Genomic DNA, 20,931 nt, shown 5'->3' with positions numbered 1-20,931 from the left:
GCAAAGGACAAACCTGGTCACAGAGGGTCAAATAACCGAGAGTGTTACGGATTTCCTGGCTTCTTTTTTTCTCTTCTGTATCTGTCTTTAAGTGGTGTTTGCCAAAGAGGAACATAGCCAGGGGAGTCTCTCAAACCGTTGGCAGGAAGTGTTTCTCACTTTCCACGTTCAGTGAGTTTAGTCTGCTTTTTCAGCTATTTATAAAAGTTCAGAAAGATGTCAAAGCAAAGGGCAAGAAGCAGTATTAAAAATGTGTGCATGAAGCACTTATTTTTGTACGAGTAGTACAAGGTTTGTATAGAGTTTTAACACTGTGAAGTGTAGCGAAAAATCACAATTTCCATTTACTGGAGGACAATCGTATGTTTAAAGGGAATCAAGGGGAAAATGGCATCTCAATCATCCGTTACAAATTAGAACGGGGACTAAATTCTGTGAAGCAACTCTGTGATTTTCGAGTAATCCGAGGACATTCACTGGACTTTGAAATATCATTAAAACTTTTTAAACACAAGCCTTGGTCCTTGTATGTATCTGTGGTAAACAGGAGCACACTTTGCTCTGGGGAGATCGATCCCAGGTCATGCTGGCAGGGTCACAAAGCTGTTCAGGAGTGTTTTCCACACTTTGGTGACCCTCACCAAGCACACACAGCACAAAATCAGCAGGTTCTTCTGCACTTCTAAGTGAAAAATCGGGGGGTTCTTGGCCTCTTTGCCCTCTTTCACCAGTAATTATTTATTATTTATTTAATATTATTATTTAAACAGTAATTATTTACCTGTCAGTGCCACAGGAATTTGGTTTGCTGTGAATTTATTACAATGGTAATTGTTCCTTACCTGATCCCCATGGAGAATTCTGGGGGGGGTTGTATCAATAGTGAGACAACACCATGCAAAAATGAGGGGTAAATGGGGAGATCCATGATTTAGGGCTGTGGGGGATTTGCCCCACGTTGTGAAGAGCCTGTTGCCAGGTCACTGATAGGTAAATCTTTTTTAAGATGAGGCCCTGCTCCTTGGAAGACCATCATATGACTGAGAAACAGCAATCCCTGGGACAAGGGGCTCTGGGTTTGCACCTTTCCAGAGAGATCCTGAGCCCAAGAAATGGGGGAAGATCTGATAACACAAGCCAAGGCCTCCCTGCCACTCCAAAAGAGATTTTGCCGAAATAGCTTGACATTGTTCTTCCAAAGAGGTCAGCTGTATTCTGGGCTCCAGCAGCTCTGCCAGCTCTATTATTTTCCCTCATTAGCTTTTCCCAATGTCCTGCTTTCATTTTCTCCAAAACCAGGGCAATGGAGAATTTGCTGTTGTGCTGTAACATTTCCCCCTGGCACAACTGAGATTCCCTCTTTGCTCAGCAGCAGCTGGCCGGTCAGTTTTGGAGAGCAAGGATGAGTTTACAAGGAATCTCAAACCCACAGCCCAACTTAAAGAATACATTATTTCCCATTTGTAAAGATATGGGTTCCCAGTGGAGAGCAAGACAAAGCCAAAAACCATATCCACCCTCCACCAATCAGTCTAAGACAAGTTTGAGGTGTAAGTGATGAGATCAACACCCAGAAAAATCAGCAGATGGACTCATCATTGGCTGCTGGCACGGCAAGGGATACAAAAACTGCATTCTCCATCTCCCTTCTTCCAGCCAGTGCCTTCCTGGAGGTCTGTACAACACAGGGCCTCTCATCTGAGGTGCAGAGTGAGAATAAAATGTCCCTGACGGTGACGCAACTCTGTGTTTGGAGCTGGCCAGAAGCTCTCATGTCCCACTGAAACCCCCTCAGTCCATGGCATAATGTGACTGTCAAAGGGATCTGCTTTACCTTGGAGCTTGCATGGCTCCCTTTTCCCAGCTAAATCTCCCAGGGACCATCTCATCTCATTGCTCCATCACATACCGAGCTGGATTTCCAAAAAACCCCAAACCAACCAACCAACCACCCTTTGAAGGTGACATCCCAGTCAGGGGTCACCAGTCCCTGCTGGTCCCCAGCTGGGGGTCAGCCTGGCCCTGGTGCTACTCATGGTGCTCTGATGGGATGGATGTTCCTTTCTTCTTCCTTCTTGTGTCCCCCAAAATCTCATCTTGGATAAAACTCCAGTTCTCAGCTGTCCTTTTTTAAGTGCTGGTGAGGGCTCAGACAGCCCCTGCCCACCAACCCCTGTCCTTTGGGGATGTTTGGGGTGGGCTGCTCTTTCCCTGAATACCTCCAACTCCTCTCCATGCCCAGAGACTCATCCTGGCCTGGCTCCAGTTATCCACAGGATTGAGCCCATCCAGATTTGGGATTGCTTAAGGAACAAACATTGGAAGAGTGACATTCCTTGGTCCTCAGCCCCACCCCGTGTATATCCAACCCCGGTTTGTGGAGATGTTAAAAACCAGAGAGCTGCAGATAGGCTGCACACAAATACCCTCTGTGGGATGCTGGAAAAAGCCCCAGACAAGCACAGGATCCAACAAATCCCAAATCCCACATCAAAGCCCCGAGACAGCAGCGGGTCAGATCCCAAATTAGCATCTCCTAATTCTGCTGGTAAATTGGGAAGGGACGGGATGTGCAGGAGGGGAGGTTGTGGCGTGCCCGAGTCCTGCACAGGAGCTCAGCCTGCGGACACAAGTTCCCCGAGTTCGTGGTAGTTTAAATCCCACGCCAACAAAAATAAAACAGAGGTGGAATTCTGCCCTTCTCCCCAGCACGTAGCAGGGCACAAATGGCTCCACGTCGAGGGACAGCAGCCCAGGACGAGCAACTGCGAGGAGTAGTGAGTGCTATATTTAACAGCTGGCGAGGTGCCCAAATTCCTGAAAAATTCCTTTTTTTCTAGGCTTTGGCTCGAGTTTGTTCTCATGTAAAACAGCACTGGCACCTAGTGGCTGCCGGATCCAGGCACAGCATCCCCAAAAAGCGTGCAGGGAAGCAGGGACGGGCTGCTGGTCATTGCCTGCCGACAGCCACGATGCTGTTACAGAGCAAATAAAACCAAGGGCTTCTCTCACACAGAATTTTCTACACACAAAATATTATGGAAATAAAAAAAAAATAAAATAAAATAAAAAAAAGCCCCCTAAACTTCAAAATCCTGCCCACTGATGACAGCCAAATAAACAGGAGGTGTTTCATAAGGTGACCTGTGCTGGGGCACAAGGGACTCTCCAGATACCCTAATTCTGGATTTCAACGCTTCCTCTCCCGTGCTTCCTAAAAACTCTCTTTTAGGAGAGAGTTCTTTTGGGTCAGATGTTCATGGTTTAGAGGGTAGACCTTTCATTTTGCAATCCAGCTTGGCTGGCTTAAATTTGTCCTGCATGTCCTAAACATGGCCTACTAAAAAAAACCCCTCTGTTAGTGGGGTGGCTGGGGGAGTTATTAGAACAGGCCATCAGGAGCATTTCCAGGGATTTGATTCCCAGTGATGTTCTTTCAAAGCTCTCTCTTTTTCCTGACTCAATATTACGACTGCTTTGAGCTCCTCCGGATGGGGATGTCTGAGACTGATTGCAGCTGGTTGGAAATGAATAATTCATCCTCTCCTACTGATTTTAAAGAGAGGCAAAATTATCTGATTGATGATTCTCTGAAGAATTAAGGAGATTGCATACAAAATTGGTACACATTATTGGAGCTTATTAAACATTTACAGTTGTTTAGCTGTCAGACCCTACAAGAATCCTAAATCCAGACCTGAATTGTGTTTTTTTCTCCCTGTGCCCCCTGGTTCTACCACTTACAGTGGGCAGAAGAGATTTAGGGAACGTGGAGCTGTCCCCACTTATGGCAGCCCATGGCAATGCTGGTGGGAGGCAGCTCAGGAGGGACCTGCCACCAACACTGGGTCAAGGTGGTCATGGCTTTGTCCAGGCAGCTCTGAAACCCTCCTGGGAAGATCATCTGCATTCCTGGGACTTTCTTTGTGGTGTAACACTTTCAGCCAGCAGGTTTGGGCGCTGTCCTTGTACCCTGCAATGGTGTCTTCATTCTGTGCTTGGGTGAACTCTTGTGTGGGTTGGAGAGGGACCACAGTCCCTTCTGTGGGTGACCCTTCATCCAGCCAGAGCCTGCTGGCCTTGGGTCCTTCCTGATGCTCCCAAAAAAGCAGGCTGGGGTCTGTTCAGAGCTGCCTCACCCACAGCTTTAGCTCATCAATTCAGTTCTTACTGATTTCCATCTCATTCCCTCTGGGACAGCCTATTCACCATCAACAGACACAGCTTTAATGACTAAAGAAATTACATCATTATTACAATAAGAATCAGCTGAAACTGGGCCTGGCCAGGACAGGAACCACTTGACCAAGGACACATGAGGAGATTCAAGTGCAGGGAAAAGCCAAAACTTTCCAGAAAGTCAAGCTTTGCACTTCAAAGGATGACCAGCAGCACTCAAGGGGCAGCAGGGACATCCAGAGCCACAAAAACCACCCCCAGAACATTGCGGGATCATCTGGAGTTGGAGAGGACCCACAAGAATCGTCCAAGTCCAAATCCTGCACAGCCCAGATACCAAATCTACCACCATGGATCACCTATGGAGCTGTGATTTGAAATGCTGAGGATGAGCCCTCAAACGGGACCGTGATGGTTTTCAAGAAGGGGAACGGCCTCTTCTTGTAGTGCCCGAAGTAGCGGAAGCGGTAGACGCCCGGCTCTGTGCCAGCCGGGATGTGCCACTCAATGGTCACATTGCTCTGGCCACGGGATCCTTTGCTCCAGTAAAACCTGCAAAACAGGCCCAAAACTGCAGTCAGCAAGGAAATCCACGTTTTATTGGAGCTCACGACGTGCAATGAGATGAACACACTCCTGGGAAGTGCATTTTAAGTCCTCCCTGTGCAGGGACAGAGCTAAACCAAGAGGATGAATACTCACTTAAATCACAAACAAAGTCTAATTATTGAGCTCAGGACTTCTGGCACCCATTTCCACATCAAAAGCCCATTTTCTTTTACAGACTCCTCATGCAAAAGCCCTTCTGCTCAATTCCAAAACTCTACAGAGAATGTTCAGCCTCAAAACCCCCACACTTCATCTGGACACAAGGGATTTTTCAGCTGGCTCTGAGGGAGCCCCTCTTGGGAAGCTGATGAAGATTCACCTACAGCTTAGAAAGGTGTCACCAGCCTTGCTGCTTTGTGGATATTTTTCCTGAAGGCTGCCATCTCCACCCTTAACTTTTCTTTCTTCCAAACTTTCCAAAATTGCTGTCTGTTTATGCTGCACAGCACATCTGGGCAGTTTTCCCTGTGAGTCTCTCCTCTTTTCTCTTTGGCATCTTATTCATCCCCACAGTGTGCTAGAGGGAGGGATTTAGGCTAGGAGCAAGCTGGACCACAAACCTTCTCTACTTTCTGCCCTTCCTCCTCCCTTTCCCAAATTTACAAGCCTCCATTCCAGATTCTGGAGCCAAGGGGAACACCAGTTTTGACAAATTGCCCTCCCCCCCCAAATACGAGGTGATCCTGCCCTGGAGAGCATGGCCTGCAGGGCCAAGACTAACCTGGGGCTGGGAGCTCTGGAATGAGGTTAGACTGGAATGATTCCCTGGATTCTGTGGGACAGGGAAATTTCTCAGGGCACCCACCTGGTGTCCCAGGAGGCGTCGTTCAGCACCGTATGCCAGCTGCCGGAAATGTGGGAGTATCTCTCCACTGTCAGGAAGTTATGCTCAGTCTGCAATAAAAATACCAGAGTTTGGCAGACACTGAAGGTACAGGCACGTCCCCACTTTCTGTGGCACTTTAAACTGGACAGGGACTCTACTTCCTCATCCTTTACTGGCAAATCTGGGAATTACTGGCAAAAATGTTATATTTTATTGCCAAAGCACAAATTTAAGCTGATAAATGATGCAAAGAACTTACCTGTAGGAAGAGAATGGTCAATGACAATGTCCATGCCAGGTGAGTGATGGAATGAATTAAGTGCTTTTCTAATTTCCTTTGTTTTGTTAAAATAAAGCAGCAGGGTGGTAGGATGGAAATTAGAGACCAGGTTTGCCCTGGATACCAACTTGGTCTAACACATAATAAGGTTCAGCTTTGATAATATAAAGAGATCATGAACAGCCCAAATTCACTTCTTTGCCCCAAAAGCTTTCTGGTGGTGTGAATTCCCAAAGCACACATCTTCCTTTGGTCTCCCAGCAATGAAAAAATCCTACCCAAATACCCATTAATCCCAAACACCCCAATTCCAGCATCATTCATCTCATTTACCGCGTTCTCTGCAGAGTTCCTGGGGTTTGCACCCACAAAAGTCACTTCAGCAACTTCTCTCTGGGGAGAAGAAATTGAGGTTTGTGTTAAAGGCTGAGCAGCACATTAAGAGCATCCTTTGAAGAGGCCATTTGATGCATTTAGGGGGTGGGTTGTTTTTGTGGTGTTTGATTGTGCTTGGTTTGTTGTTGCTGTTGTTTTAAATTATTTATAATTTCACTTGTTGCAACAGCAGTGGACAATTCATGCTTTGTACTGCTGCTTTGGGCCTTGCCATTCCACTTGTCCACCGGATAAACTCCACCACTGCACATAAAAAAGGGAAGAAATAAGGGAGATTTTTCAGAAGGCCTCCCTGCCTTACTGCAGGGAGTAAGGAGACAGCAGTGAGGTGAAAGCCCTTGCTCTGAACTGAAATCTTATCTAAATGCTGAGCATTAAAAACAGGACCATTTCTGACATTTTGATTTCATTTCATTCACATTCCACAGCAGAGGCATCAGAGGTGACCTGATTGCTGCTTGTAAAAAATCACTGTACAATATTTGCCTACTTTATCAACTGCTGTTTTGTTTTAAAGCAGAGGGGGAAATCTGCTTTGTGTTGAATGAAGGGCTTTTATTTTCTCCTTTATTCACCCATTTTATTCCCGTCCAGTACATGGAAATGCTCTGTCCCTGCCTTCTCAACTGTGCCCACCAGAGAGATGAGACCTGGTTGGTCTGAGGGTACCACAACTCACAGACTTGTGGGGTGAGGGGGAAGAATTTAAAGGCAATTTCTCAATCAGATTTTAGGGACTTGCTGAAGCTCTCACCTCTCGATACTCTTGTCTCACTTCTTCCAGCACGTCCCCAAAGGTTTTATTGGCCGGCGCGTTCTCGGCGCCGAGCGAAGGCAGCAGGGTCAGGCTGGTTACGTTGAAAAGTGGAGGCTCTGGACCACGGGGCAGCTCCTGAGTGGCATTCTGGGAGAGGGAAGATGTGCTCCTTAAACATCCACATGGACAGGCAGGGTTCCCTGAGGAGCCACAGCACTGCTCCGGCTCTGCCTCCCAGCCTCCGCTTGCACAGATTGTAGGAATAATAAAGTGAGCGTGAAACCAAAGAAGAGGATCTCCATCTGTGCTCTGCCTGCAGCAGCAATCCCTGCAGGACACCTGCTGCCCTGTAGCTGGGTTCTCCTAAATCCAGCCCCAGAACATCCCAGGATATTCCTGCCCACCACTCCTGCCCAGTGTCCCGGTGTTAATGGGCACCACCAGGTACACCAAGAACGCAGCAGATTTTTTTCCCTTTCGGTAGAAAAGCGGCAACTTCAGGCAGTGCTGAAAGGCTGGAGGTACTGATTTCCTACACTTTGAGCTGCAAAACCCCCAGAATTTCTCAAGTGGTGTCAGACCCCCATTACAGGAATTATTTTCATACCATGTAGTGTTTCTCAAGGTAGATTCTGAAGAGAGACGGCAGCAGTCAGGTGGCCTCAGCGAGGACCAGCCACCACCCCTGACAGGATTTAGGTGTCCCCAGCAGCCTGTGGCATGTAGGAAGTGCTGCTTACCAGAGCAATAGCCTTGGCCAGGCCCCTGTACAGCTGGATGTAAGCAGAAAGGGTGTGTGGCCCATAAATAGTCGAGGCAGCCTCATACCGTTGAACCTGGAAAGGACAAATTTGGGAGAGGAGGGTTGGGAAGGCTCCTGAATGGTTTGTACATCCCATCCCACCCAGCTCAAGATCAGCAGAGGGGTCATTTACTCCTTTTCTGATAAGGAAACAGCCCCAACAACTCGCCAAAGTATTTCTGCTGCAATTTCAGGTTACTCCTCATTCTCCAACCTGTTGCAAACAGGGAAGGCCTGTTTGCTCTTCCCTTTAGTGCAGTTTTTACCCTCTTTGCTCTCCCAATTATCACCCTTTTTTAGAAAAGATTTTTAAAAAATATTTTAAAAAAAAATATTTTACCCTCTTTTAAAGGCTTCTGATGCAACTTGCCTCCCCCTCCAACTTTTTGGGGTGGGATTCTTCCAACCCCAGTTCTTCCAACCTTCCCTCCCAATTCTCCCTGCCTGTTTTTGTGGTGAAGGGAAAGAACTCCAAACACACATCATTTCACATGAACTATTAGCCCATGGAGCCAAAAGCTGAGCTCAGTTAGACAGATTCAATCCCTAATTTAAACATTTACCTGGTATTCCTCGTAGGTGGTGATGTAGTGGGTGTAGACATTGCACAAACCTGCAATTACAACGTTCATCTCTGGTGTCCCATGGGAATCAAATTCCTAAGGAAGGAAATAAAACCTTTACCTTGAAACATCTGCTTCATGCACAACTGTACTGTCATTATTACTATTATTGTATCAATATTATATATATAATGTTATATATTATATAAAATATTATTAATGTTATGGTAGTTATTATTATTATTATTATTATTATTATTATTATTATTATTATTATTATTATTATTATTATTATTATTATTATTATTATTATCCAGGACAGAATACAAAGTTATATGGGAAGGGGGGCTGGATGCTCAGGAATGCAAACCTACAACTGCAATTTGCCTTTTTTAAGGTCTCATATTCACTCCCCAAAGAAAAAGGGGACAAATGACCTCACATTCCAGTAAATCTAGGGGTTTTTTTGGAAGCTGATACATAGCTGATTAGGACTGTATACTCCTAAAAAAATCAGGGATATAAGTGTGAGAAAGGCCAGTGAATTGTGGAGATAGCATCTGGGATTGGGATTTTATTTAAGCTGCAGCCAGGATGTGTCAATCAAATGGAAAAAAAACACTTTTTTTTTTTTTTTTTACTTTTTTTTTTCTTTCAGTTGTTCTCATGTTGCAAAATCCTGGTAGGGATTAAGGAGCTGAACGCCTCCATCCCAGAGCCAAACTCCTGCTGGCATCAGTTCTGCCTGGATCCCTATGGAATTGGCTTAATGGATTGAAACCCGATCAGTTGGTGTTTGGGGAGGATATTCATTTCTCCTGCCTGTCAGGAAGCAGATGGAAAATCTTTCTGAAGAAAATGGGAGAAGGAAACATCTGTGGGACACGAGTCCCATGAGCCCAGCTGGGAAGAGAGGAGGGCAAAACCAGGAGGCTCAGGAAAAGAGAAGTCTGGGGAAACCCCAGCAACTCACACTTTTAACAGCTTCCCGCAGCCTGCGTCCAGACATGGTCCTAGGGCATGGAGGGAACAAAGTTAGGCTCCAGAATCATGGAATCCCAGGATCACTGAGGCTGGAAAATCCCTCCCAGCCCATGGAGTCCAAGCTGTGCCTGATCCCCACCTTGTCCCCAGCCCAGAGCACTGAGTGCCACGTCCAGCCCTTCCCTGGACACCTCCAGACATGGGGACTCCAAACCTCCCTGGGCAGCCCCTGCCAAGGCCTGAGCTCCCTTGCCATGGAGAAATTCCTCCTGGTGTCCAACCTGAGCCTCCCCTGGCACAGCTTGAGGCCGTTTCCCCTTGTCCTGTCCCTGTTCCCTGGCAGCAGAGCCCGACCCCCCCGGATTTGGGGAGAGCAGGGATCTAAAGCAGGAATTGCTGGCTGGACTTGCAGCACCCACCAGAAATTCCCACAGCAGCTCCAGCATTTCCCAACATCCCTTAAAGCCTCTATGCACAAGTTCAACCAAAACACCTCAAAACATTTCACACCCATCACCACAGCCAGGGCAGGGTAGAAATAAAGACACTAGAGATAAATCATTATCCCATTTAAATGTGCATCATTGTACCACCATCAGTCAGTGCAATTCATCATTATGACATTTGTGGTGCCAAAACCAGAATCTAAGTTAGCAAATTCCTTTGTTTTCCTTGAAACTGCATTTTGTCACAACCAAAATTATTCAGGAAGCCTGTGTGCATCTCAATTATTCTCAGGGTGAGTCTGAGGACAATTTTGAGCCTACCCCCATTACTACCAGCAGACAGAACTGTTTCAAGAGGCTTGAACAAAATCTGGCTGCAATAAATAGAGCAAGACCCAAGGAATACCCACGTGAACTCCCCAGGAACAGCAAGGATTGCCAGGGATCCGATGGCAATGATCTGCACATCCACAATGTCTGGGTGCCAGGGGTGGGGCCAAGTCATCTAGGGGGGATGAAAAAGTGCAGATAAATACTCTGGTTTAGTGGAAAAAAAAAAATAGCTGAGGTGTTTTACTTCCTACAGTCATCAACCAGGCAGATAAATATATTTTGTGAATTTATTTTTAAATTAAAGTTAATTTATTTGTGAAACACATGAGAAGGTGTACCTTCATATGATGTCTGACCATAAAAGGCATGTAAGGCACAGGTAAATACTACGGGTAAGGCAAAAAATCCCCTAAATAAGGTGTTGCCAGAGGGGCAGCTTTAGGCAAAGTGGGTAAAGAAGGTCAGGGTAGCACCTATAGACCTGCATGGAAAAAGGGTAGAATTGGGATTGATGAGGAGATGAAAAATCCCACTCCAGCAGGCCAAAAAAGGGCTTTTTTTTCTGAGGAGCAATTTGCTGGGGGCAAAACATGAGTGACAAGAGCTTGTGAAGCACATCAGAAGCAGGAGGCCTGTCAAAGTATCCCTAAAATGTGTTAAAGCCATAAGAATAAAGTGTAATTTACTCTCAGTAACACCATCCTGCGTGGAGGAGGAGGCTGGGAGGAGCTGGGGGCTCTTCTGAGGAGAGCTGAGGTGAGGAGCTGATTGAACACAGAGTGACAGCAGGGAAGTTTTTAAGGCGGCTGGTGAAAGGAATAACAATGAATTTCCTTATCCAGACAGTCTAAGTGCTCTGAAGAGCCCTGGACAGGATCCCTCTGCTCGGCAGCAGCGCATTTGCCTCAGTGCCAAGGGAGCGCCAGGTGGGACAAGGCGCAGTGATCTCCATTTAGAGCTGTCGAGCAGGATTTGGGGAGAGCTCAGAAACACCAAGCCATGCCCTGGGCATGGGGATGGGCTGGGCTCGATGGAGCAGCAGCTCTGCAGAGCCCATGCAGCCTGTGCTCCCTCCTTGTTCTTCACCAGACATCACAGACATTGCCTGTAGCCCCCCAACAGAGCCCTGAGGGATTGGGGTCTGTGATCCCAGCCCGGTGATCCCTGCATTCCCCATGGCTGTGTCCTTACCTCCCCTGTGCTGAAGAGGATGGGCTTGGGTTTGTGGCAGGCTTTGGTTTCGTTCGATGGCTCTCCCAGCAGCTGGTCCCGGATTTGATCCCAAAACGGGTCCCCTTCTACTGCACCTTGAGGGGGAAACATCTTTTAACAGCGTTCCTCAGCTGCCCCAGCAGCTCCCAGACTCCCTGCTCACGGGGCTGGGACATTTCTCAGTGGGCACTGACCACCTCTCTCTCCTGGGGGGCTTTGAAGAGCTCCAGCCCACCTCAGCTCCTGGCAGCCTTCAGGTAATGGGAACAAATGAGCAGGGGAATCCCAAACCAGCTCTTAATTCCCCTATTCTCCATCCCCTTGCTCTCCTTCCTCCAGGGCATGGCCATATCTTTTCCAGAATGGACACAGACAAACCTGTGAGGGGTTTCCCCCACCTGCCTAAAAACCATTCCTTTGGATGCTGTGAAGTGACTCCAGGGGTTCCAATCTCCCTGGGGAATGCCAACCCCTCCCTGGCCATGCAAAGCCGCATTGGGATCTGCCCCCAAATTACCTTGGGTGAAGTTGAAAGCCCCCACTCCATCAATAGTCCCTGCAGCAAAGCTGTGCCCCAGGGCTGGCTTACAGGTTTTAACCTAAATCAGAAGGGGAGAAGGAAGGGAATAAGAGAGAAAACCCGTTTCCCTCACTGTGGCAGCTGCTGCTGCGGGGGCAGGGCGTTTCCTGGCGCTCTCACCGTGTGTGTGGCGTTCAGCTTCACGGACACGTTGCTCATGTTCACCCACTGGTGGGCCGAGCTCAGGGGCCCTGTCACCTCCTGGGAGGCTTTTTCATACAGCTCCTAAGGGACACACGAGGTGGAAAAACATCCTTGAAGGACAAGTGGTCAGGAACCCAGCTCTGCTGAGGAGCAGCTGTATGGACCATTTCCTCGTTCCACCTTCCCATGGCCTCTTCCAGGCACTGTACTTCCCAAATCCCTTTGTTTCTGTCACCCTGCCTCTACACCCTGCACACCCCAAGCCCTGCAAGCCCTCCCTGTCTCAGACAGGGAGGACATTTCTCTTTTACACCTAAGCATGCCCCTACTCCAGCAGGATGGCATCTTCCCTCTCCTGGTTTGCACCTCTTGGCATTTCTCACATCTTAGACCAAGCAGAAAAAATGTTTCCTGTGAGAAAGAAGTGCTTTGCTCTACTCACTGCCTTAAAGGTAATAAATACTCTGCCATGTGTTTACTGCACCCCTGAGAGCTGAAGGTATTTACTACACACACACAGCCCTTCAGGGGATGGATTTCTGGCCTCAGGTTGGCCTGTGGGAAGGGTTGCCAGAAGTTACACAGGTTTAATGACATTCCTGGAAAGAGCTGAGGGCAGAGCCCTTGAAGGCCAGGAGTCTGAGGTGTTAAAGACAGCAGCAGGGTTTTCTTTTCCCCTGTGTTTGATGCACACACCAGGACTCTCACACTGGGGACAGAGGCACGATCAGCCTGGAGTGACTTCAGGGCACAGCCTCTGAAACGGTGATTAAAGGAAAAGCCAGCACCAAGCCTCCTGCTCTTCCTCCTCTGCTGGACATGCTCCAGTTCCTACAAGCTGCTGTCCCTGAAGTGCTGCCAAAAGCGCTCCTTGCACTCACTGCTCTCACATCACACCAACAAATTCAATCCAGGGAGGCTTTAGAGCCCCCAGGTGACAAAAGGGAGCCCTTAGGGCTGAGGAAATGCAGGGCCAAGCAGAGCAAGGGGAGCATCCTCTGTGGGGGTTCAAGCCACACATTTTACCCCACATTTCTGTCAGTTTGGGAATGTGATGGCAAATTGGCCCACAAGTGGTGTGTGGTGGTGTCTCTGAGCTCTTCCAGGAGGATTTTTCCTGTCATGATGCCTTTGAGATGAATGGGAGGGAGAAGGAAGAGGATAAGAGGGGACATCCTCATTACATCCCAGTGAGGAATAGTGAGACTAAAAACCCCAAAGCAACATTTTTAAAGACAGCACCTGCAATGATGTATCTAAAAAAAGGTATGTGCTGTCCAGTCTAAATTCAGGTTTCTAATCAGATGTGTTATACCTGAGGAAATGTTTCCCCACCATTAAGATTTCCTACACTGTCCTAAGCCTAACAAATTCCAGGCTCTGAGATCCTCTTGATTCTGGCAGACAGAGACATCACCAGCTGGTTGCAGAGCTCATTTACTCATTAAAAGCAAAATCAAGGAACTTTGGAGTAATTTGAATCTACAAACATTCACCAAAACAGGTACAAGATAGATAGATATGGAAGATACAAGATACAAGGTAGATAGACGATGGAATATGGAATATCCAGAGGGAAGGGATCGACAAGGCTGATCAAATTACTTAAATGAGCACAAATTCCTGTCGCAGCAGCACTCACACACACTCAGAAAGTAGAATATGCCTTACCTTTGCTTTCAAGTAGATATTTTGCCCTATAATCCTGGTGCTCTCAAACATGTTGTTCCCGGGCCCCTTGGCCATGCACATGGCTGCCTGTTGGGAAATTTGGTGATCAGTGATTATGGAGAGCATCTGGCACTGCCAGGCTGTCAGATCCTGGGAACTGAGAGCTTCTTGCAGGCCACATCAAAATTAGGCACAGGGTTACTACACTCAAGGAAAATTCAGGGTGAATGACCAGAAAATTGGGGGTGAGGGGCAAAGCGCAGTTAATTCCTGGAAGTGGCGTCCAGGGCAGTCCAAGAAGAGGTGATTTTTTACTTTTGGTGCCCTCTCCATGCACGGTGCTGCAGAAGGTGGGACGGGCGGGTCACACTCACCCCTCCGACGGGACAGGTGCTCTGGGGGTTGTCACACGACTCGCCCGTGTTGGCGCAGAACGGGCCCCGCGTGTTGGGGGACACATCTCCCAGGTTGGATGAGGCAAAGGCGGCCACAAAAGAGCCCTGCCAAGGCCAGAGGAGCATTGCAGTGCCTTGCAGGGAAAGCTGCAAAGCCCACCTGCAGCTCTCCCCGCAGCCGCTGCGATCACCAAGCAGGACTCTGGTTTATTCCCAGAGTCACTGGGAGCACTGGAATGGGGGGGAGGGGGTTTCAGCACATCCCAGCATGCCCTATCAGGAAGAGCAGGAGAGAACTGGATGCACACCATGCCATTTCAGGGAGAACTTCACACCACCTTGGTGTGCAGGCAGTGTTTCCTCCTCCCCCTCTTCCACCTCAGTCCTTCCCAGCATGTCCCTGGCTTCTCATGTTGCTGATCAGATGTTTATGGGTCATTGGAGCACTTTGCACAGGATTTTTTTCCCTTCCAGGCAATCACCATGACTGATTTACTGGGTGAGAACTATTGGAGCTAGCTGCAGGGACACTTTCCTGGTTGTTCTAGGCTTGAGCACTTCCAGGGGCAACCACAACCTCCCCAGAATTTAATCAAAACAAATTGAGTAATTCCTCAAGTCTGAATAACTGCTACTCATTACTAGTTCGTAAAGTCAAGAATATACTTTCCTGTTTCCCTTCTGTAGAGGAAGAAAGGAAATAAAGCATTCACCTCAGTCCTTGTGTCTCTGTGTTTGCCCTCCCTGTCCCAGCCCTGTTTCACCCATTCCTTTGGGCACTCCCACCTCTCCGGGGAGCATCCCCCTGTTCTTCTCCTGCTCGAACAGGTAGGAGGCGTAGCCCACGTTGTCGCTGTTCACCAGGTGGTTGGAGTTGTTCATGCTCACCGGGTGCACGGCAAACCAGCTGGGTCACAAGGCACACACAGAAAATGCTCTGGTCACTCTGTGCAGCAGCTCAGACCTGCTCAATCTCATGTATTTGTGGGAATTTTCTTTGGGAGAATACGCACAGAGACTCGTGGTGCTTAGGGCTGGATTAACAAGGGCACAGGATTCCCATCCTCTCCCTTCCCAGCCAGGGGGGCTCATGGCTGTAACAATCCAGGCCTTGAGGCCACAAGAATTTGTCACTGTCATTATCAGGGCCACCAAGCTCCTTCAGGCCTGACCTGACTCTTGCAGGAACCCAGAGAATTATGTTTTGCAGGGATTTTCATATTCAAAGGAACGAGGAGGAGTCAGTCATGTAAAAAAGAGGGAAGAATGGAACACTTTGGTTCTTACAAAAAATAATGAGGGTATGGAGAGAAACCTGCTGCTCTGGTGGTCAGTACCTGATAAGGCCTAGTTCAGATCCATCCTCATCTACCATCTTCAGCACCACCATTTCTTTATCCGTGTTGGATGAATACCTGGATGGGAACAAAGCCGGGAAATCCCATCAGAGTCAGGGCCGTGCTCTGCATCGCTCTGGCAGGTTAAATCCCCACTAGGCTGAGCCAGGATGTGAAAAGGTCATTCCAGGTACTGCCAGTGCACAGTGAGGCCTTAGAGAGGCATCTGAAACCAGCTGGGGAGGTGAGGGAAGAGCTCTGGCTGCCGCTGTCCTCCGGCACCGCTCCTCCAGGGAATGGGGATGACACAAATCCGTGCACCAAGGACCTCACTTTAGTGCCCTCTGACCCTTTACTTGTTAAATAAAGCACAAGGTCACATCCTTCACCAATTCCTCATGCTCGGAGAGGGCAACTACAGCTTTCAAATCCTTTTCAAGCAGTTAATTTTTTCCTCCTGCCTGAGGAGATTTTACCTTTTCCGCTCGGACTGCGGGTTCGCGAGGTAGGAGAAAGGGCTCCGGTTGATCTGGCTGTTTTCTACTGTGCCTCTGTTTATAAAGAGCCTTCCTCTCTTCATGTTCTCATGGGCAATACCTATGCTCTGCAAAGCAGCAAGACAAGGGGTATCAACCTGTATGGCACATGGGAGGTTATCCAGGAAAACTCTTTCTTCCCCTCCCCAGCCCTTTTCTGGAATTTGGGGGTGCTTGTTTGTTTGTTTTTCTCTAAAATTCTAGAAAATTATGATAGCATTTTTAAACTACCAACAGCTTCCTCTGAAGGAAGGATGCAAAGCTTCTGCTTTTTGAGCTGCTTTCACTGGCAAGCACAAGCCCGCCTCAAAGCGTGTTTCAGGCCGTGCCACGTGGAGCTGCCACTCCAAACACCAACACGCTGAACTGGGTGACACCAACCTTCACAATGCCGTTCACGATGGAGCTGAGGGCTGGCCTGACCAGCCCCTTGCTGGTGATCCAGAACAGGGTGTACTGGAAGTAGCCTCCAGGCCCTGAGTGCGTGTGGGTGCCGCTGAGGATGACGTTGTCCTGCCGGTACAGCTGGCCGTACTTGCTCCGCAGCTGCTTCAGCACCTGAGAGGAAGGAGCTGCTCCTAAAAACCCCTTCTCGTGCCCAAAGGCTACAGAGATTTGGGCCCAGCTCTTGCAAAATCCTCAACCAAAATCCATCCCCCTCCTCACGCTTCTCTTCCTGCCTGGCACAACAAGGAGGTTGTAGCTGTGGGCTTGGCAAGAGCCTCAACATAAGAATATCTGGTGAAAGACCTTTAAATCCAACTTGAAGTGAATCCCAGATCATCCCAGGATGATCCACAGATCTCCAGGACCTCCCTCCCTCCCTCCTCTGCTGCATTAGAGGCACCATGATAATGTATTTGTGATTCCAACAAACTCCCGGTAACTTTTCCACTAAGAGAAGAGTGAGCAAAGTCCAGCCTCATTTGCTGAGGGGTGCAAAGCTCTTCTCCAGCAGAGACACAGCATCCCCCCAAGGAAATCCCGAAGAAAGCAAGCCCCCTGACCCTCCTTTGCAGCCCCCTACCTCCAGCCTCACTCTCTGGGACACCATTCCGATGTCAGCACTGACAAACACGACCCGCCTGGAGTTCTTGAGGTCTGCCACGATGAAGGCTCGGCTGTAGAGGCGCGAGAGGAGCCCCCCACCCACCTGGTCGGGGTTGGCGTATCCCATCTGCAAGAGAGGAGCTCCATCAGAAATCCTGAGCTGTTTATGCCTCTGCACGCATTTTCCTGAGTGGATTTGCCCAGGGGTCAGAGGACTCATTCTACAGCTCCGAGCTGCGACTCCGTGTCACCCCGCAATTCCAACCATCATGGAATGGTTGGGCTTGGAAGGGGCCTTAAAGCCCAGCTCCTTCCAAGCCCCTGCCATGGGCAGGGACACTTCCTGCCAGCCCACCTTGCTCCAGACCTCAAAGACATTTCAACTTAAGTTTGAAGGCGACACACATTTGGCAAGGCAGAAGCTCTAAAGCAGAAATCCTGCCAAAAAACACTCACAAAGGATGAAAAAGCAGTATTTCAGCAACCCCATGAGGAATTCCCCCAACTCACCAGAGGCACTTGTGCCACAGGCCCCGTACAGTCAGCTCTGCCAACACCCACCAAGTACTTTGCTGGTTCTGCTATGTTGTTGGAATCTGTAGGAACAACAGCTAGCAGATCAGGGCACATGGGAACGAGCAGAATCAGGGACAAGAGGCCAAAGAGCTCTGGCTGAGTGCTCTGAGTGGATTTCCAGTGGGCTGTCAATGTGCCCAGGCTGTGAAGACCTCTGGGTGGAGCAGGAATGAGGAACCACCCAGGGAGCTCTCCAGAGGGGTCACTGGGCTGTGTCAGACAGGTGGTGATGCACGGCGAGGGGGAACAGCCCAGTGTTCCCAGTTAAACCCTCCAAGCCCACCAGTACCACGCAGGAGCCAGATCTGAGTGCTGTTTCCCAAAGACAATTCAGCTCAGCAGGGATGAGACAAAAGGGATGGTGTGTCAGGAGCTACTGGGAAAGGACTAGGGAAGAGAGAAGGGCACATCCAACACTTGTGCTGGTGCCCTGGTTCTCCCCCAGAAAAATCACAGCAGAGCCAGCTGAAGCTCAGGGAAGGGAAAAGCAGTTCTGAGCAGTGATCTCCAGCCAAATGGTGAGGAAAGGTTCTCCCAAAGGAGGTGGTGTCTCACCCCAGCCACCGGGAAGGTGCAGAAATCCTTCCAGGATGGACAAACCCGTGGAAGAAAAGTCATAGAGGGCTATCAAATCATAATCAGTCAGAAAGGTTATCTGCATCTCAGGAGTTCCCAGAGCCACAAATCACTGCAGCCTGAGATAATACAGTGGGAAAATATGAAATATTTCTGTGTGCTTGCTCTGTTCCCACAGCTGCTGCTGCCCGAGGCAGGGCTTTGGGATCAGGGGATGCTCCGTCTTCCCAGCCTGGCCTTTCCTGGGCTGTCACTTTGAACACAGAAGGGAAACACTCACACTGGCCACAGACTGATGCCATTTCTGTCATTTAAAATGACACCAGCCAACTGGGCCACCCCCTTAGAACTACCCTTCCTCCTCCTCCTCCTCCTTGAGCTCTGACACAGAGGAGAATCACTTGTGCAAAACTCTGACATGTTACAGCTTAAAAACATGAAGTTTTGAGTCCTTAATGTGAACTACATCCAAATTGAGACCAAAATCTAGAAGATGGAAGGTCCCACTGCTGAGATGTTGAGTCCAGCTCCCGACACCCTCGTGCCCTGTGGGATGGGGCTGGAGGCATCAGTGGGCTGGGATGGGGCTGTAAAACAAATCCTGGGAGTGAGGGGCTCTCAGGACCCTCTGCAGCAGGCAGAGAGAGGGAAGGGAGGATGGAAGGAAGGGATGGATGCTGGCAGCCAACCTCACCCCATCCCCGGGGCTGTGCATCCATGCCCAGAGCTGCTGCTGTGACCCCCCTGCTCCTGCTGCTGTGCCTGGGTGAAAGGACCACGTGCAGAGGCAGTGGTGGCAGCTCAGCAGTGGCCTGGGGACCTCTACCTGTCCCCCTTTAATTTAAATCCTGCCCTGGGCACCCCGCCAGGAGCAGAGGGCTTGGAGGGGCTGGGATTGCTCCACTTGCCATCGTTGTTTTTGGTGAGGAAGTGCAGGACCAGGAGCACCACGGTCAGGGTGATCATCAGCACCAGGCACACGATCAGGATCACCTCCAGCCGGGAGAAGGAGCACCTGGACCTCTTTCCATGCATGGTGGGGGCACTGTGGGTGCAGAAAGGAGCCCGTGGGACATCCCAGTGAGGGGCACATCCCACCCAGAGCTCACACCCCACCCCCAGAGAGCTGTTTGTGTCCCCCACCCCAGTGTCAGAGATGGCAGCAGCACAGAGAAGGAAATGGAGATTTATTTTTCAGCTTAAGACAGCAAAAAAGTATCTCCTGCCAGCAGCAATCACTGCCTGACACCAGGCCTGACAGGAGCTGCAGGGAGAGCACCCAAAACCCCAACCCTGTTTTTCCCAAGGCACTTTGCTCACCCTTCTGAAGAGACCTGGGAATAAACCCCACAATATTCCACCAGGTCCTGTGTTCTCTGAGTGGCTAAAGGAGATGTTGAAGCTCAGAGCACGTCAGGAGATAATATTGTCACCACAATAAACATCAATTTAGGAATCTCCTCTTCAAGGTCCCTCCCAACCCATCCCAATCTGTGAGTCTGGGATTATTCTGTGATTAGAAAGGGAAGAATGAGACAGAGCATCTGATTTTCCTGGTGGTAACATTCTCCAGCTATGGTAAAGCTCCTGCCTCCAGGTTATTCCTCACAGGGAATGTGCCCTGGAACCAATGAACCCGCAGGAAACAACTGCTGGAATGAGCACTTGTGGTCCTGAAAATGTTGCAGTGAGAAATCAGCATCTAAGTGGTCACTTAGACTTGCTCCAGGTGACCTCTCTTATCAGCTGCTTTTGCTACAGCACTCATGGTCAGGGCTGAATTTCACAGAGCAAATATTTTAGTGACAACAAATCAAATGTCACAGGTTTCCATCCTGCCCTCTTTATTCCCTCAGCGTGGCATTGGCTGCCAGGCACCATCAGCTGCCCAGAGCTATCCCAGCACCAGCCCAAAACACTTCAGCCTGGCACTTCTCATCATCCCTCTGACAAAACTGCCCCAAAGCCACTGGGAGATACAAACACCGACCCTACGGGATTCCAGGGGAATCTCCAGCGGGATTACCTGAGTTTCCTTGCCCGTCCCAGCAGCTCCCAGCTCCAGACCTGCTCCAAGTTGGAAAGTTCAGCTGGAAAATTCTTGCTGAGTAACACCGTGAGTCAAGCGTGGCACAAGATAAGGAGAAACCAATCAATAATTTGAATCCCACAAGGAGGTGATGGAAGGTTTTCCCCCCATGTGTTTATGTGAAGCTGCAGACAGCACCTCCCTCTCCCAAAGTCATTTTTCCAGGACTGAGCTGCTCGGCTCTGGTGCCTGAGGAATTTGGGAATGGGATGTTTTTTCCTCTTCTGTCTCATCACAGCTTGTCCAGCCTGTGGAATGGTGGCTGCTTCCCATCCTGATTCTCATGGAACTTCAGTGCTCAGGGTTTCCATGCTCTGCTAGAAGAACTTGGAAACACAATTGTACTTTAAGTGTAAAATACTTCTCATTAATGCATTTCTATTTGGCAAAAACTTTATTTGTTAAAAACCAGCTTTTTTCAAGTCTCAGATAGGCCTGGATAAATTCTCCAGCTGCTCAAATACACTTTATCCAAAGGGTTTTGGCACTTTGCTCCTCCCCAAAATGGCAGGAGCTGTCACACCCTCAGATGTTGGTGCAGCAGGAAGGGAAGATCCAACCAGCTGTAGCCCTTCCTCCCTCCAGCACCG

The 20,931-nt window shown here is 49.1% G+C and overlaps 1 protein-coding gene across 1 annotated transcript; it reads right to left on the bottom strand.

Annotated features, from left to right (window-relative positions):
• Positions 1-3,776: 3,776 nt before the first annotated feature.
• Positions 3,777-20,441, bottom strand: LOC131580072 (putative neutral ceramidase C). Its single transcript, XM_058840754.1, has 21 exons — positions 20,279-20,441; positions 19,161-19,297; positions 17,611-17,696; positions 17,078-17,227; positions 16,432-16,608; positions 15,991-16,118; positions 15,515-15,592; positions 14,964-15,084; positions 14,157-14,282; positions 13,783-13,869; positions 12,088-12,192; positions 11,905-11,986; positions 11,367-11,482; positions 10,253-10,347; positions 9,386-9,425; positions 8,413-8,508; positions 7,788-7,883; positions 7,045-7,194; positions 6,228-6,287; positions 5,594-5,682; positions 3,777-4,731 (listed from the first exon to the last, which is right to left on the bottom strand). The coding sequence occupies exons 2-21, from the start codon at positions 19,285-19,287 to the stop codon at positions 4,539-4,541; spliced, it is 2,202 nt and encodes a 733-aa protein (XP_058696737.1). The 5' UTR covers positions 19,288-19,297; positions 20,279-20,441; the 3' UTR covers positions 3,777-4,538.
• Between the last annotated feature and the right edge of the window lie 490 nt (positions 20,442-20,931).

Source organism: Poecile atricapillus, chromosome 6 (genome assembly GCF_030490865.1).
Source record: "Poecile atricapillus isolate bPoeAtr1 chromosome 6, bPoeAtr1.hap1, whole genome shotgun sequence".
Taxonomy (NCBI): Eukaryota; Metazoa; Chordata; class Aves; order Passeriformes; family Paridae; genus Poecile; species Poecile atricapillus.
This window is presented reverse-complemented; position numbering and strand designations above follow the sequence as displayed.